This window comes from Pseudorca crassidens, chromosome 1 (genome assembly GCF_039906515.1).
Source record: "Pseudorca crassidens isolate mPseCra1 chromosome 1, mPseCra1.hap1, whole genome shotgun sequence".
In the NCBI taxonomy this organism is placed as follows: domain Eukaryota; kingdom Metazoa; phylum Chordata; class Mammalia; order Artiodactyla; family Delphinidae; genus Pseudorca; species Pseudorca crassidens.
In genome coordinates, this window is record NC_090296.1 from 50610833 (window position 1) to 50625728 (window position 14896).

Sequence of the window (14896 nt, forward strand, 5' to 3'; positions counted from 1 at the left end):
CATGGGTTTGAGCCCTGGCACCGAAGATCCCACATGCCGTGGAGCAGCTAAGCCCATGTGCCACAACTACTGAAGCCCACACGCCTAGAACGCGTGCTGCACAACAAGAGAAGCCACGACAATGAGAAGCCCGCACACCGCAACAAAGGGTAGCCCCCGCTCAACGCAACTAGAGAAGGCCCGTGTGTAGCAACGAAGACCTAAGACAGCCAAAAATAAAAACAACTAAATAATAAATTTTAAAAAAAATAAAAGAGATAGTTTAACTCTAGGTTAGAAGTCCTTTTTTTCTCCTTGAAAATAATGCTCCATTGACTTCTTGATTTCAGTGTCACAATTTAGAAATCTGATTTCAAGTGAATTCATGTTTCTTTAAATTTATATTTTATATTGGAGCATAGTTGATTAACAATGTTGTGTTAGTTTCATGTGTACAGCAAAGTGATTCAGTTATACATATACATGTATCTATTCTTTTTCAAATTCTTTTCCCATTTAGCTTATTACAGGATATTAAGCAATGTTCCCGGTGCTATACAGAAGGTCCTTGTTGGTTATCTGTTTTAAATGTAGCGGTGTGTACATGTCAATTCCAAACTCCCTCCCTCCCCCGACCCTGCCCCCTGGTAACCATAAGTTTGTTCTCTAAGTCTGTGAGTCTGTTTCTGCTTTGTAAATAAGTTCATTTGTATCATTTTTTTAAGATTCTGTATATAAGCAATATCATATGATATTTGTCTTTCTCTGTCTGATTTACTTCACTTAGTATGATAATCTCCAGGTCCATCCATGTTGCTGCAGATGACATTATTTCATTCTTCTTAATGGCTGAGTAGTATTTCATTTTATATATGTAGCACATCTTTATCCATTCATCTGTCGATGGACATTTAGGTTGCTTCCATGTCTCGCTATTGTAAACAGCGCTGCAATGAACATTGGGGTGCATGTATTCTTTTGAACCATGTTTTTCTCCAGATACATGCCCAGTAGTGGGATTGCTGGGTCATATGGTAGTTCTATTTTAGTTTTTCAAGGAACCTCCACACTGTTCTCCATAGTGGCTGTACCAAATTATATTCCCACGAACAGTGCAAGAAGGTTCCCTTTTCTCCACACCCTCTCCAGCAGTTATTGCTTGTAGATTTTTTGATGATGCCCATTCTGACTGGTGTGAGGTGATATCTCATTGTAGTTTTGATTTGCATTTCTCTAATAATTAGCGATGTTGAGCATCTTTTCTTGTGCCTGTTGGCCATCTGTATGTCTCCTTTGGAGAAATCTCTATTTAGCTCTTCTGCCCAATTTTTGATTGAGTTCTTTGTTTTTTTGATATTGAGTCACATGAGCTGTTTGTAAATTTTGGAGACTAATCCCTTGTTGGTTGCATCATTTACAAATATTTTCTCCCATTCTGTGGATTGTCTTTTCATTTTGTTTATGATTTCCTTTGCTGTTACATGCACTCATTTTTGTGTGTGTTACTATGCAATTTAACAGCATGTGTTAATTTGTGTAACTGCCACCACAATTAAGAAACAGAAATGTTCCATCAATACAGAGATTGTGTTACCTACCCCTTTATATTCACATCCCATTTCTCCACCCTTTCTAACCTTTGGCAACCACGAATCTATTTTTCAGCTCTATAATTTTGTCAGTTTGAAAATGTTATATAAGTGGAATCACACAGTATGTAACCCTTTAGATTGGCTTTTTTCATGCAGCATAATGTCCTTGCGATCTATCTAAGGTGTTGCCTGTGTTGATAGTGGGTTCCATTTAATTGTTGAGTAGCAGTCTATGATATGGATGTATTGCAGTTTGTTTAACCACTCCCCAGTTGAATGGTATCTGGGCTGTTTCAGTTTTTGGCTATTATGAATAAAGCTGCTATGAACACTTATGTACAGATTTTTGTAGGAACGTAAGTTTTCATTTCTCTGGGATAAATGCCAAAGAGTGCAGTTGCTAAGACATGTAGTAAGCACATGTTTAGTTTTTTAAGAAACTGCCATACTGTTTTTCCAGAGTGGCTGTACTATTTTACATTCCTACCGGTAACGTGTGAGTTGATCCAGTTCCTCTCATCCTCACCAGCGTTTGTTGTTATCATTTTTTTTTAAAAAAAAAAGCCATTCTGATAGGGGTGTAGTGATGTCTCATTGTAGTTTTAGTTTGCATTTTCCTAATGACTAAAGGTATTGAACATATTTTCATGTACTTATTTGCCATCTATATATCTGTCCTCTTTGATGAAATGTTTGTTCATATCTTTTGCCTATTCTCTAAATGACTTGTTTGTTTTAATAAATTTATTTATTTATTTATTTATGGCTGCGTTGGGTCTTCATTGCTGTGCGCGGGCGTTCTCTAGTTGCAGAGAGCAGGGGCTACTCTTCATTGTGGTGCGCGGGCTTCTCATTGTGGTGGCTTCTCTTGTTGCAGAGCACGGGCTCTAGGCACGTGGGCTTCAGTAGTTGTCGCACGCGGGCTCAGTAGTTGTGGCTCGCGGGCTCTAGAGCGCAGGCTCAGTAGTTGTGGTGCACAGCTTTAGTTGCTCTGCAGCATGTGGGATCTTCCTGGACCAGGGCTCGAACCCATATCCCCTGCATTAGTAGGTGGATTCTTAACCACTGAACCACCAGGGAAGTCTTGAGTTGTTTATTTTTAGAGTTCTTAATATATATTTGAGAAATGTGTCCTTTGTAAGATATATGGTTTGCAAGTGTTTTCTCCCAGTTTGTTCATTGTCTTCTTATCCTCTTAACAGAGTCTTTTGCAGAGCAAAAGTTTTTAATTTTGATGAAGTCCAGTTTATCATTTTTTTTTCTTTTATGGGTCATGGTTTTGGTGTGAACTCCTCAAGTAGCCCTAAATACCAAAGATTTTCTCCTATGTTTTCTTCTAAAAGTTTTATCGTGAATATTTGATGATATTTAAAAACTGAATTTTTTGGTTAGAATAATGACATTGTGTGTGTTTTTTGTTTTTTGTTTTTTTTTGCGTTATGTGGGCCTCTCACTGTTGCGGCCTCTCCTGTTGCGGAGCACAGGCTCTGGACGCACAGGCTCAGCGGCCATGGCTCACGGGCCCAGCTGCTCCGTGGCATGTGGGATCTTCCTGGCCGGGGCACGAACCCGTGTCCCCCGCATCGGCAGAGTGGACTCTCAACCACTGCGCCACCAGGGAAGCCCTGTGTGTGTGTTTTTAAAGAGCCATTTTAGAAATAACATATTGAAATATTTACAGATGATGTTTAAGATTTAGATCGAAATAATATAATGCAGGAGGGGGTGAAAAAAATAAATGGGGTGAAGAAGCAAGATAGGCCACGTTCCTGTAAAACCTAGATTTGTTGACCACGAGATCAGTGCTTGTGGTAATCTTTTAAGCTTCTCATTTTAGATTTAGATAGACTATACATACCCTTTCTAATTTTTTAAATGATTATATAATCAGAGTTATGGCTAAAACTGGTTCTGAGCCCGTTCTGGACCACTTATTTCCTTAAGTTTGATGTTCTCACTGACTGTTTGCTTCTCAGCAGAATAAAAAAATTATGAATTTTTGTACACTAGGTGTTAAAGACTTAATGTTAACTTATCCTCAAGAATATTGCACCTGAATTTTTAACGAATAGATGGTAGAGGAGAGAGTGTGATAGTTAACAGAGTAACCACTGATGTAGCCAGGTTGGGCAGAGTATTATAGAGACTTAGAGCAGCTTGGGCAACTAGCCACTCTGCCTGCTGGCTGTAGCTGATTATACATGCATGTGACTTTTAAAGGTTTCTTCGTTAGTATAAAGCCAAATGTCACAAAGCCCAATAAACATTTGATTTTAATGATTACTAATTAATACTTTGTCGGTTGATGATGAAACTGTCAAGTTTGATAAAGTCTATTGTAAACATGCATTACTTTAAAGGTGGCTTTCTCTTAAAGCTCATTTGATGTAGTCATTATTGGTGGCGGAATTGTGGGGCTTGCCTCTGCCAGAGCGCTCATCCTGCGACATCCAGCTCTTTCCATTGGTGTTCTGGAAAAGGAGAAAGATTTAGGTATGTATGTTCTCAGTGTTGCTTAACCTGAGCACCTGCTCATTTTGTCAGTTCTACATCTTTCATGCTGAATGTCGATGTTAGTGTCCCAGTTTGGATTCTTTAGAAAGCAGAGTCTAGGACTAGGATTTGGGTGTAGGTGATTTTTTTCAAGGTTATTCGAGGAGGCAGGAGTGAGGAGGTGGGGAGAGTAAACAGGGAAGGAGGAAAAACCTTGTGAGGGTGCGTTATCTAGGTTGCAGCTGGGAGCTTAATTCCACTGAGCCCTCGAGGAGCTACCTAATGTTTCCCAGGATTGTGCTCATTTATCCATCAGCTTCTGTCCCTTTGGTTGAGGATTGTCCATAGGGTGTTGAGTCCCTGTGCCCCCAAATATTAGAAAAGGCCCTGGAGCAGAAGGCAGAGAGCTGTAGTGGACCCTTGAAGCGGTTTGCTTGTGGTGAGGGGGGAGGTTTGTGCACCAAAGTTGTAGCGGAAGTCAGAGATGGGCTGGAGGGATGTGACACAGACACCATGCTTGGCTGCTACGGGAGGCTAGAAGTGCTCTGACTATAAGAACAAACTCAGACAGAATTTTAAATAGCGGTCTCTAATAGCTTCAACTGTAAGTGTATTCCCCCACTTCTTAAGTTTTGAATGAGTCATGTAGTTTCTCCTAACCTGTTTCTCTTGTTCCATAGCTATTCATCAGACTGGACATAACAGTGGTGTCATACATAGTGGAATTTATTATAAACCTGAATCTCTGAAAGCTAAGTTATGTGTACAAGGCGCAGCCCTCATCTATGAGTACTGTAACCAAAAGGGAATTTCCTACAAGCAATGTGGCAAGGTATGGCATTTTACTAGGGCCTTGACTTATTTATAAATAGCATTTACTTAGTAATCTTAAATGTTGATTTAAAAAATGCCTGGCTTTTCTTTCTCTGTATCCATGTAATTTGCAAAATCTAGATGTTTCATATAAATGGGATCATACAATATGTTGTCTTTTGTGATTGGCTTCTTTCACTTGGCATGGTGTTTTCAAGGTTCGTTCATCTTGTGGCATGAATCAGTACTTCATTCCTCCTTATACTCCATTGTATTGGTAAACCACATTTTGTTTATCCAGTTATCAGTTGATGGACATTTGGGTTGTTTCCACTTTTTGGCTACTATGAATAATGCTGCTATGGACATTTATGTACAAGTTTTTGTATGGACCTATGTTTTCATTTCTGTCAGGTATATACCTATGAGTGGAGTTGCCGGGTCATATGGTAACTACATATTTAACATTTTGAGGAAGTGTGAAACTGTTTTCCAAAGTGCTGTACTATTTTACATCCCCATCAGCAGTTAATGAGGATTCCAATATCCTCACATCCTCATGAACACCTGTTATTGTCTGTTTCATTTTAGCTATCCTAGAGGATGTGAAGTGCTATATCATTGTGGTTTTTATGTAATTAAACATAGTAATTAATGATGTTAAGCATCTTTTCATATACTTATTGGCCATTCATTTATCTTCTTTGGAGAAATATCTATTCAAATCTTTTTCTCATTTTAAAATTGAGTTCTTTGTCTTTTTATTGTTGATTTGTATGTGTTATTTATATATTCTGGATATATAAATATCCCTTATCAGCTATATGATATTTACTAAAATACTACTAAAATATTAAAATATATATATATTTTTAAATAAAATAATAGCAATAGTAATGATCGTATTTTAAATATTACTAAATATTTTCTCCCATTCTGTAGATTTTCTTTTTTACTTCTTGATGGTATCCTTTGAAGCACAGAAACTTTCAATTTTGATGAAGTCTAGTTTATCTTTTCTTTTCTTTTATTGCTTATACTTTTAGTGTCATATCTAAGAAATCATTGCCTAACTTTAGATCATGAAAAAGTGCTCCTACATTTTCTTCTAATGTCAAAGCCTTAGCTCTGATGTTTAGATCTGTGATAGTTTTTTTCCCCCAAATGAGTTGGTTTAATTCTGAGTGTTATAGAATTGGAGCTAGAACAAAGACTGAAGAACAGACTTTGGCAGGATTCTGGGCTGGGTTTACTCTGACCTCACAGCTAAGGTAGAAATGGCCGAATGAGAAGAACTAAAGAGAAGATGAACCACTGTATGATTTCATTTTTTTAAACTTTAACAAAAGTTTGTTCTTAAATTTATAGCAGGTTTCAAGACAGCACTTCATTCTAACTATAGGTGGCAACAGATGTTATGGCAGGGAATCCAGTTATTTAAACAGGAATGGAATTAAGGATCACCATTGCCTCTGGCACAAGGAACAGCTTACTTTTTGACAGATTTCTTAATTCCAACTGTCGCCAGGAGGGCCTTCCTTGCAGCCTCAAGTTTCTTTTGCTTCTCTTTTTGTTTCTGCTTGAATGCCTTATCATCCTCATCCAACTTCTTGGCCTGCTTCTTGGGCTGCTTCAGGTGCTTCTTACCACCTTTTCAGATGGCCTACTGCCCCTTCCCCAGACCCCACCACCAGAAGCAGAGCTTCTACCCTTACACGTATTCCTCCAGCGTAAGTTCACTTTTTTTTTTTTTTGCGGTATGCAGGCCTCTCACTGTTGTGGCCTCTCCTGTTGCGGAGCACAGCCTCCGGACGCGCAGGCTCAGCGGCCATGGCTCACGGGCCCAGCCACTCCACGGCATGTGGGATCCTCCCGGACCGGGGCACGAACCCGTGTCCCCTGCATCAGCAGGTGGACTCTCTACCACTGCGCCACCAAGGAAGCCCTAGGTTCACTTTTTAATTAATTTTGGTATATGGTGTGAGGAAGAGTTCCAACTTCATTCTTTTGCATGTGGATATCCAGTTGTCTCAGCACCATTTGTTGAAAAAAATATTCTTTCTACATTGTTTTGGCACCTGTACCAAAAATCAGTTGAGCATAAGTGTAAGAAGGTTTGTTTAGGATTCTCAATTCCATTCCATTGATGTGTGTCTATCGTTATGCCAGTACCACACCATCTTGTTTACTGTAACTCTTTATTTTTTGAAATCAGTAAGTGTGAGTCCTCCAACTTTGTTCTTTTTCAAGAGTGTTTTGGCTATTCTGGGTCCCTTGCATTTCCATATGAATTTTAGGGTCAGTTTGTCAGTTTCTCCAAAAAAGGCAGCTGGGATTTTTGTTAGCGAGCGATTATATTGAATCTATAGATCAGTTTGGGGAGTATTGCCATCTTAACAATATTAAATTTTGCAAACCATGAACTTGGGATGTCTTCCCACTTATTTAGATCTTCTTTAATTTCTTTCAACAACTTAAAAACATTTTTCATTTTACAGGTCTTGCACTTCTTTTGTAATTTTATTCCTTGATATTTTATTCTTTCTGATGCTTTTGTGAGGGGAATTGTTTTCTTAATTTCAGTTTGGTTTATTCATTGCTAATGTATAGAATATGATTGATTTTTGTGTATTGATCTTTATCCTTCAACTTTGGTGAACTCGTTTTTTAGTCTAATAGTTTTTCGTGTGTGTGTGTGTGTGTGTGTGTGTGTGTGTGGATTCCTTAGGATTTTCTATATGCAGGATCATATCATCTGCAAATAAGATAGTTTTACTTTTTTCTTGCCTAATTTACCTGGGTAGAATCTCTAATACAATGTTGAATAAAAATAGTGAAAGTGGATATCTTTGTGTTGTTCTTGATTTTAGGGAGAAAGCATTCAGTCTTTCACTATTAAGTATAATGATAGTTGTGGGTTTTTTGTGGATGCCCTTTATCAGACTGAGGAAGTTCCTTTTTACCTGCAGTTTGTTGATTTTAATCATGAATAGGTGTTGGATTTTCTCAAATGCCTTTTCTATGTCTCTTGAGGCAGTCATGTGGTTTTGTCCTTTATTCTATTAATATGAATTTATTATATTAATTGACTTTTGGATGTTAAATAGATCTTGCATTCATGCAATGAATCCCACTTGGTCATGGTATATAATCCTTTTTATATGTCGCTGCACTCAATATACTAGTATTTTGTTCAGAATTTTTATATCAATACTCATAAGGGATATTGATATGCAGGTTTGTTTTCTTTTGATATCTGTGTCTCGTTTGAGTGTTAACTGGCCTTATAGAATTAGGAAGTGTTCCCTTCTCTTCTGTTTTTTGGAAGAGTTTATGAAGAATTGGTATTAATTCTTCTTTAAACATTTGGTAACATTCATGAGGCCTGAGCCTTTACAGTTACTAATTCCATTTCTTGTTATGGGTCTATTCAGATACTCTTTTTCTTCTTGAGTCAGTTTCAGAAGTTTGTGTCTTTTTAAGAATTTTCCCATTTCATATAGATTATCTAATTTGTTGCATACAGCTGTTCATAATATTTCCTTATAACTCTTCTTCATGTAATTTTTAAGAATAAAAGTTCATTGTCACCATTAAAGATGCTATGAAGATTTTTTTTTTAATGATGTGGGAAAATGGTCCTGATATAGTGTTAAGTAAAAAAAGCAAGATATAAAACTGTATTTACAGTTTTTATGGTTGAGTTATGAGGGTTTTTTTGTTTTTTTTTTTTTTAATCCTTTAAGCCAAAGGAACCAGACAACATCCATAACATCCACCATTGAGAAACATACCATGCCCCATGCCTACCCATAGGATGATTTTAAGCTCTGTAACCCCTACTTCTTTCTGGAGCCTTGAACACTACTTCATATTCCCTCTTCACATCAAATCACATCATTGCTTCTAATCCATCTCAGCTCAGCTCCAGGTGTTAATTTACAGATTGCTGCTTCCAGGCCACAACGGTGTCAATGTGACTTAATGACCTGATTTCAGAGTTTTCCTGGTTCAGTCACTGATTTGTGCCTCTGAGTGTCTGCCCCTCCCCAACTTCTTTTTTTTTTTTTTTCAAGTTTGAAGTCCTTTTATTTCTTTAAATTGAGGTATGATTAACATATAATATTATTATTAGTTTCATGTGTATGTATTGTGAAATGACCACCACCATAAGTCTAGTTAACATCTGTCACCATTCACAGTAAGAAAAAGTATTTTTTTTCTTGTGACGAGGACTTTTAAGATCTATTTTCTTAGCAACTTTCAAATATTCAATACACAATTATTAACTATAGTCACCATGCTGTACATTACATCCCTATGACTTGTTTATTTTATATTTGGAAGTTTGTACAGAGTTTCTAAAGAGTTCTTTATATATTCTGCATATTAGAGCCTTATCAGCGATAATGATTTGCAAGTATTTTCTCCCATTCAGTGGGTTATCTTTTCACTTTCTTGATAGTGCCCTATGATTCCACGTATATTTTTAAGGTTAATTATTTGTTGATTTAAATAACCTTTACACCTTGATTAAAAGTATGACTTTATGGAGTTCGGTTGACTCCTTGCTATGAAATAGTGATTTTTGAATTCTGATGTACTTGTGAATATTATCTGTGCTTTCCTTTGCTGGTAGCTGTTAAGTAAGAAACTACCTCAAACAGATACTTTGCCCAGAAATAAACAGGAAAAGAGTCTTGATGAATTTTCTGTTTTTCTCCTCTGCAACAGAATGCATTAGTAAATACTTTGAAATGTACTTTATTCCAAAAAATAAAATAGTTTTCTGTTAGCGATATTCCATTATACTGAATATTGCCTGTCTTTCTGATGTACTGGTTTTTGTTTAGTTTTGTTTCACTTTTGTTTTTTGTTTGGTTTTTAATGTAAAGACTAAGCAACCTGTGCTTCTTTCCCCTCTGGGATCGAGGGAGTGATGGCGATACTTCTGGCCAAGGTGCATGTAGCAACTGTCATAGCAGATGTGACAATTGAGGCTACATCTCACCTTTGTTTTAATGCAGTCTTAAGACAAATGTTTTTGGTGGAGGAAGAAAGTGAAGTCATGAAGAAAGGGAGAAGTAGATACATGAAGCAAAAACAGTTTAAAAAAATCAACCCAATTTGAATCATACACTAATTTATGATTTTCTATTGAATTTATCTATCATAGCTGATGATATATTTAACTCTATTCATGTTCTTTATCTTTTTTCTTTTTAAGCTTATAGTAGCTGTTGAACAAGAAGAAATTCCCAGACTTAAGGCCCTGTATGAGAGAGGCCTGCAGAATGGTGTCCAGGACCTGAGGCTGATCCAGCAAGAGGACATAAAAAAGAAGGAGCCATATTGTAGGGTAAGTGATTCACTAACCCACACACAGGCTCACAGGGATAGGGCTCAGTCCTGTGACATGGAGGCTGAGGGTGAGTTTATAGGAAGCAGGAATCATAGAGACAGTTAAATAATCCTGTTACAGAAGCATTAAGGTGCCAGACACAAGAGGGCATTGCCACAAACTCTGGACACCTGATTTCTTCTTTTCCTACAAGAAACTACCAGGTCCTGAAGAACATAGGCAAAAGCAAGAGGAGGTCTGAGACTCTATGGCATGTTTGGAAACCACTGAGTGGTGAGTTGTGGTTGGATCATAGGGTGTGTAGCAAGAGATAATAGATGAGACTGGGAAGGCAGAATTAGCCCACATAAAGGGCTTGATATCATATCCATGCTGATACTTTGAAGTTTATCCAGTAGGCATAGGTAGCCACTAAAAATTTTTGAGGAGGGTGGCTACAATATTGGATCTGTTTCAGGAGGGTAGGTTATAGAGTTTCTGGCTTAAAACATGCTGTGGGGAAAACCAGATCTTCTTTCTTGTATTTGTGATAGAAACACAAATAATAATATAATAGTTACTCTGCATATCAACTTCCCTTGATAGCCTTTTAGAGGCTATCCGTCCAATTCTCATTCCACTGACTGTTCCAATGAATTGCTGTATCTCCTGTTCCCCATTCCCCAGTGTTTTAATGACATATTCCAATAGCTGGACTGTGAGTACCTGTCTTAGCGAGTGTGACCTTGAACTCACTGTCAGGCAGTGCTTATCAAAAGCTTGCTTTAGAGAAACACTATTTAAGGGAGAGAGCCTGGGTGATATGTAGACCATTCATTCTTGTACATCTCTCCAGACCATCAGATTGTAGTACACCTACACTGTAGTGTTTTTCTCTCCCCATCCTACTTCTTGACCCCAGATTACTCTCCTTGAGTTGTGTTTTGGTTTTATGGCATCAGCCTATGGAGAAAGTCATTGTGTCACTCACTGAGGCCTCTACTATAAGGAGGTGGTTGAGGACATAGGTTCACTGTCAAACAACATCTCTCTGAGAACACTCAGGAGAAATTTCAGACTCCAGTTCTAAGAATAATTTTATTTTTCCTGAGCACAATTGGCTTGTTTTTATCGATGGACACTGAATTCTTTAACTGTATTGTCCTGTTTGCCTTGGCTCTAAGCAGAAACACATTTGTGCCCTACTCTTGCCAAATATCTAGAGCATTAAGCATACATTTTTATTTTCATGTACTAAATTTGCTCTTTGTTTCATCTTATCTTTCCACCTTTGTTTTCTATATGCTCTGATTTTTTGGAACTTTTTATTGAATCACAGCATACATCCAAAATCATAAATGTATACAGCTTGATGAATTTTCGTTAAGTGTGATCATCCAGATCAACAAACAGAACATTACCAGCTTCTCAGAATTCCCCTCATGCCCCCTCCTAGACACTACCTTTCCCTTAAGGATGACCACTGTTCTTTTACATCATAGATTTTTGAATTTTGTGTAAGTAGAATCATATAGTATGTGCTCGTTTGTGTCTGGACTTCTTTTATTCAGTATTGTTTATAAAATTCATCCATATTATTGCATGTAGTTATAATTTGTTGTCATTGCTGTATAATAATCCTTTGTATGAATATAGCATGGCTCTTTATACTGTTGTTGGGCGTTTTGGGTAGTTTCCAATTTGGAGCTCTTGCAAGTAGTGCTACTAAGAACATTCTAGCACATCTATTTTGGTGAACACACGTACACACTTCCGTTGGGGATATACCTCGGAGGGAAATTATGGTCATAATTTATATATATGTCTGGCTGTGGCAGGTACTGCCAAAGAGTTTTCCATAGCATTTGTCCCAAATAATACTCTTATCAGCAGTGTATGAGAGTTACAGTTGCTCCTTATCTTCACCAACACTTAATATTGTTTGTTGTTTTCATTTTAGCCATTCTGGTGGCTATGTAGTAGTATAATATTATAGTTTCCCTGTTGACCCATAAAATTGTACACCTTTTCATATATTTACTGGCCATTTGGATATTTTCTTTTGTGAAGTAACTAAGTCCTTTGCCCATTTTTCTATTGGATTGACTGTCCTTCTTAACAATTATTAATTCTTATTAATTTTATAAGTTCATTATATAGTCTGAATATGTGTCTTTTGTTGTGTATATATATATACATATACACAATAGATATCTTCTATGACTCTGTGGCTTGTGTTTTCACTCTTAATAGTGTCTTTAGATGAACAGAGGTTCTTAGTCTTAATGTAATCATTCAATCAATTTATGCATATATTTCTCTTTTATGCTTAGTGCTTTTTTGTACTCTGAGAAATCTTTGCCTATTTCAGCATCAGGAAGATATTCTCCTATGCTTTTTTTCTAAAAGCTATGTTGTTTTACCTTTCGCATTTAGATCTACGATCCATTTGGAATTGATTTTTGTTTATGGTATAAGATAGGGGTCAAGGTACACTTTTTTCCCCTCATATGTAGATATCTAGTTAGCCCAGCACCATTTATCAAAAAGACCATTATTTCCCCACTGCACTGCAGTGTTACCTTTGTGATACCAGGTGACTATATATAGGTGGGCTCTGTGTCTGGACTCTCTTCTCTTCTGTTGTCTCTTCTTGTACCACTACCATAATGTCTTAGTTACTATAGCTTTTCAGTAGGTCTAGACATCCGGTTGAGTAAGTCCTTCAATTTTGTTCTTCTTCAACATTGTATTGCCTATTCTTGGATCTTTGCATTTCCATATACATTTTAGAATTAATTTGCTAAAGTCCACAGGATAACCTGTTGTGATTTCGATTGAGATTGCCCTGAATATGTAGGTTGACATATTTGCAGACAGTTGACATATTTACAATATTGAATCTTCCAATCCATGAACATGGATCACTCCATTTATCTGAATCTTTAATTTATTGAAAAAAATGTATTACAGTTTTCAGTGTAGAGGTCTTACATGTCTCTTAGATTTATTTCTAGGTATTTGATTTTTTATACTCTCATAAATAGTATTGTTATTTAAAGTTTATTTTCTACTTATACATTACAGATATATGGAAATCAAATTGATTTTTGACCATGTATTCATCTTGGTTGTTGAATTCACTTATTGATTCTAATAGTTTGTCTATAAATTCTTTTTCTTTTTTTTTGGCCATATGGCATGTGGGATCTTACTTCCCCAACCAGGGATCGAACACATGCCCCCTGCAGTGGAAGTGTGGAGTCTTAACCACTGGACCACCAGAGAAGTCCCAATTCTTTTGTATTTTCTGTGTACAATCATGTCATCTGCAAGTAATAACTTATTTCTTCCTTTCCAACCCATATACTTGTCTGGCTCAATATTTAATGCTAGCATATATTGTTTTGTATGTGTTTCTTGTTTGTTTGTTTTTACAGGCTGCTTCAAATCCTTTCACAAAAAGACAAGATAGAAATAGATTTTTTTCCCTTAAGTTATCTGTAGTTGTGCAGTTAAAGTTAGATCAAAATATTTGATTTTATTAATTAGTATAAAGTTCCCAAGAGACTAGGAATCCAAACAGTGTTAAATGAGTTCTTCCTGCAGAGAAAGTCATAGCATCTTCAACTCCAGAAAACCTCACCCTTCCCTCCCCTCAGACTCAGTCAGAATAATCAAAGTGTTTAACTTGTGGGAGTAGGTCTTCTTCTCCCTTTTCCTCTCCCCATGCATTTCTTATCTCTCTGAGATGGTGAATGAATGACTGATTTTTTTAAAAAAGAAGACACCTTCACTGAATATCTAATTTTGGCTATTTCTTTCAGGCTTTGGGCAAATGCTACACGGTCTTAAGCCAGGATTGGCAAACTATGGCCTGTGGGCCAAATCCAGCCCACCACATGTTTTTAAAGACCTATAAGCTGTTTTAAATGGTTGAAAAAATTAAAAGAAGAATAATATTTTGTGACACATGAAACTTATATGAAACTCAAATTTCAGTGTCCACAAATAAATTTTTATTGGAGAACAATCATACTTACTCATTTATGTGTTGTCTATGGCTGCTTTTGTGCCAAACAGCCAACTCGAGTAATTGAAACAGAGATCCTAAGCCTCACATGGGCAAAAATATTTACTATCTGGCCCTTTACAGAAAAGATTACCAGCTCCTGATCTAACAGTAGGGAGCCACTGAAGGATTTAGGCAAGAAAATGATATGCAAACTGTGCTAATTTAGGAAGGTTAATCAAGTTCTGGTACATAGGATGGAATTGGACATGGGAGAGAGGGGAGCCTTGAGGTGGGAGGTCAAAGCTATTTATATTTACTATTGGAAGGCAGCTATGCTCACCATGATACCATCGACACCACTTATTTATAGTTATTTTTAGACTACCTAATTTCTTTCTGCTACTCTTGAATATCATAGGTTAGTAATTTCTAGACTTCAGGGAATTTTGACATATTATTCTTTATTTTATCTCACTATATTCTGTCTTTTTTTTTCCCATAAAGTAGGATCTGACATAAGGTGAGCAGCAGAATGTGGTGGCTGAGAAGCCAGACAGACATAAATTTAAATCTCATTTCTGCCTATTTAACAGCTGTTTACCTTGAGTGGGTTAAAATTGTTCTAAACCTCAGACTCCTCATTTGTAAAATGCAGGTTGTTCT

General features: G+C 36.9%; 1 protein-coding gene across 4 annotated transcripts in view; it reads left to right on the forward strand.

Moving 5' to 3' along the window:
• L2HGDH (L-2-hydroxyglutarate dehydrogenase) overlaps positions 1 to 14896 on the forward strand; it is a 51089-nt gene that overhangs the window by 2799 nt on the left and 33394 nt on the right. For all 4 annotated transcript variants that reach the window (XM_067736356.1, XM_067736348.1, XM_067736340.1 and 1 more), the window contains exons 2-4: positions 3949 to 4064; positions 4745 to 4896; positions 10105 to 10236. In XM_067736356.1, the coding sequence (XP_067592457.1) occupies positions 3949 to 4064; positions 4745 to 4896; positions 10105 to 10236 (400 nt within the window). The remainder of the gene's footprint in view (positions 1 to 3948; positions 4065 to 4744; positions 4897 to 10104; positions 10237 to 14896) is intronic.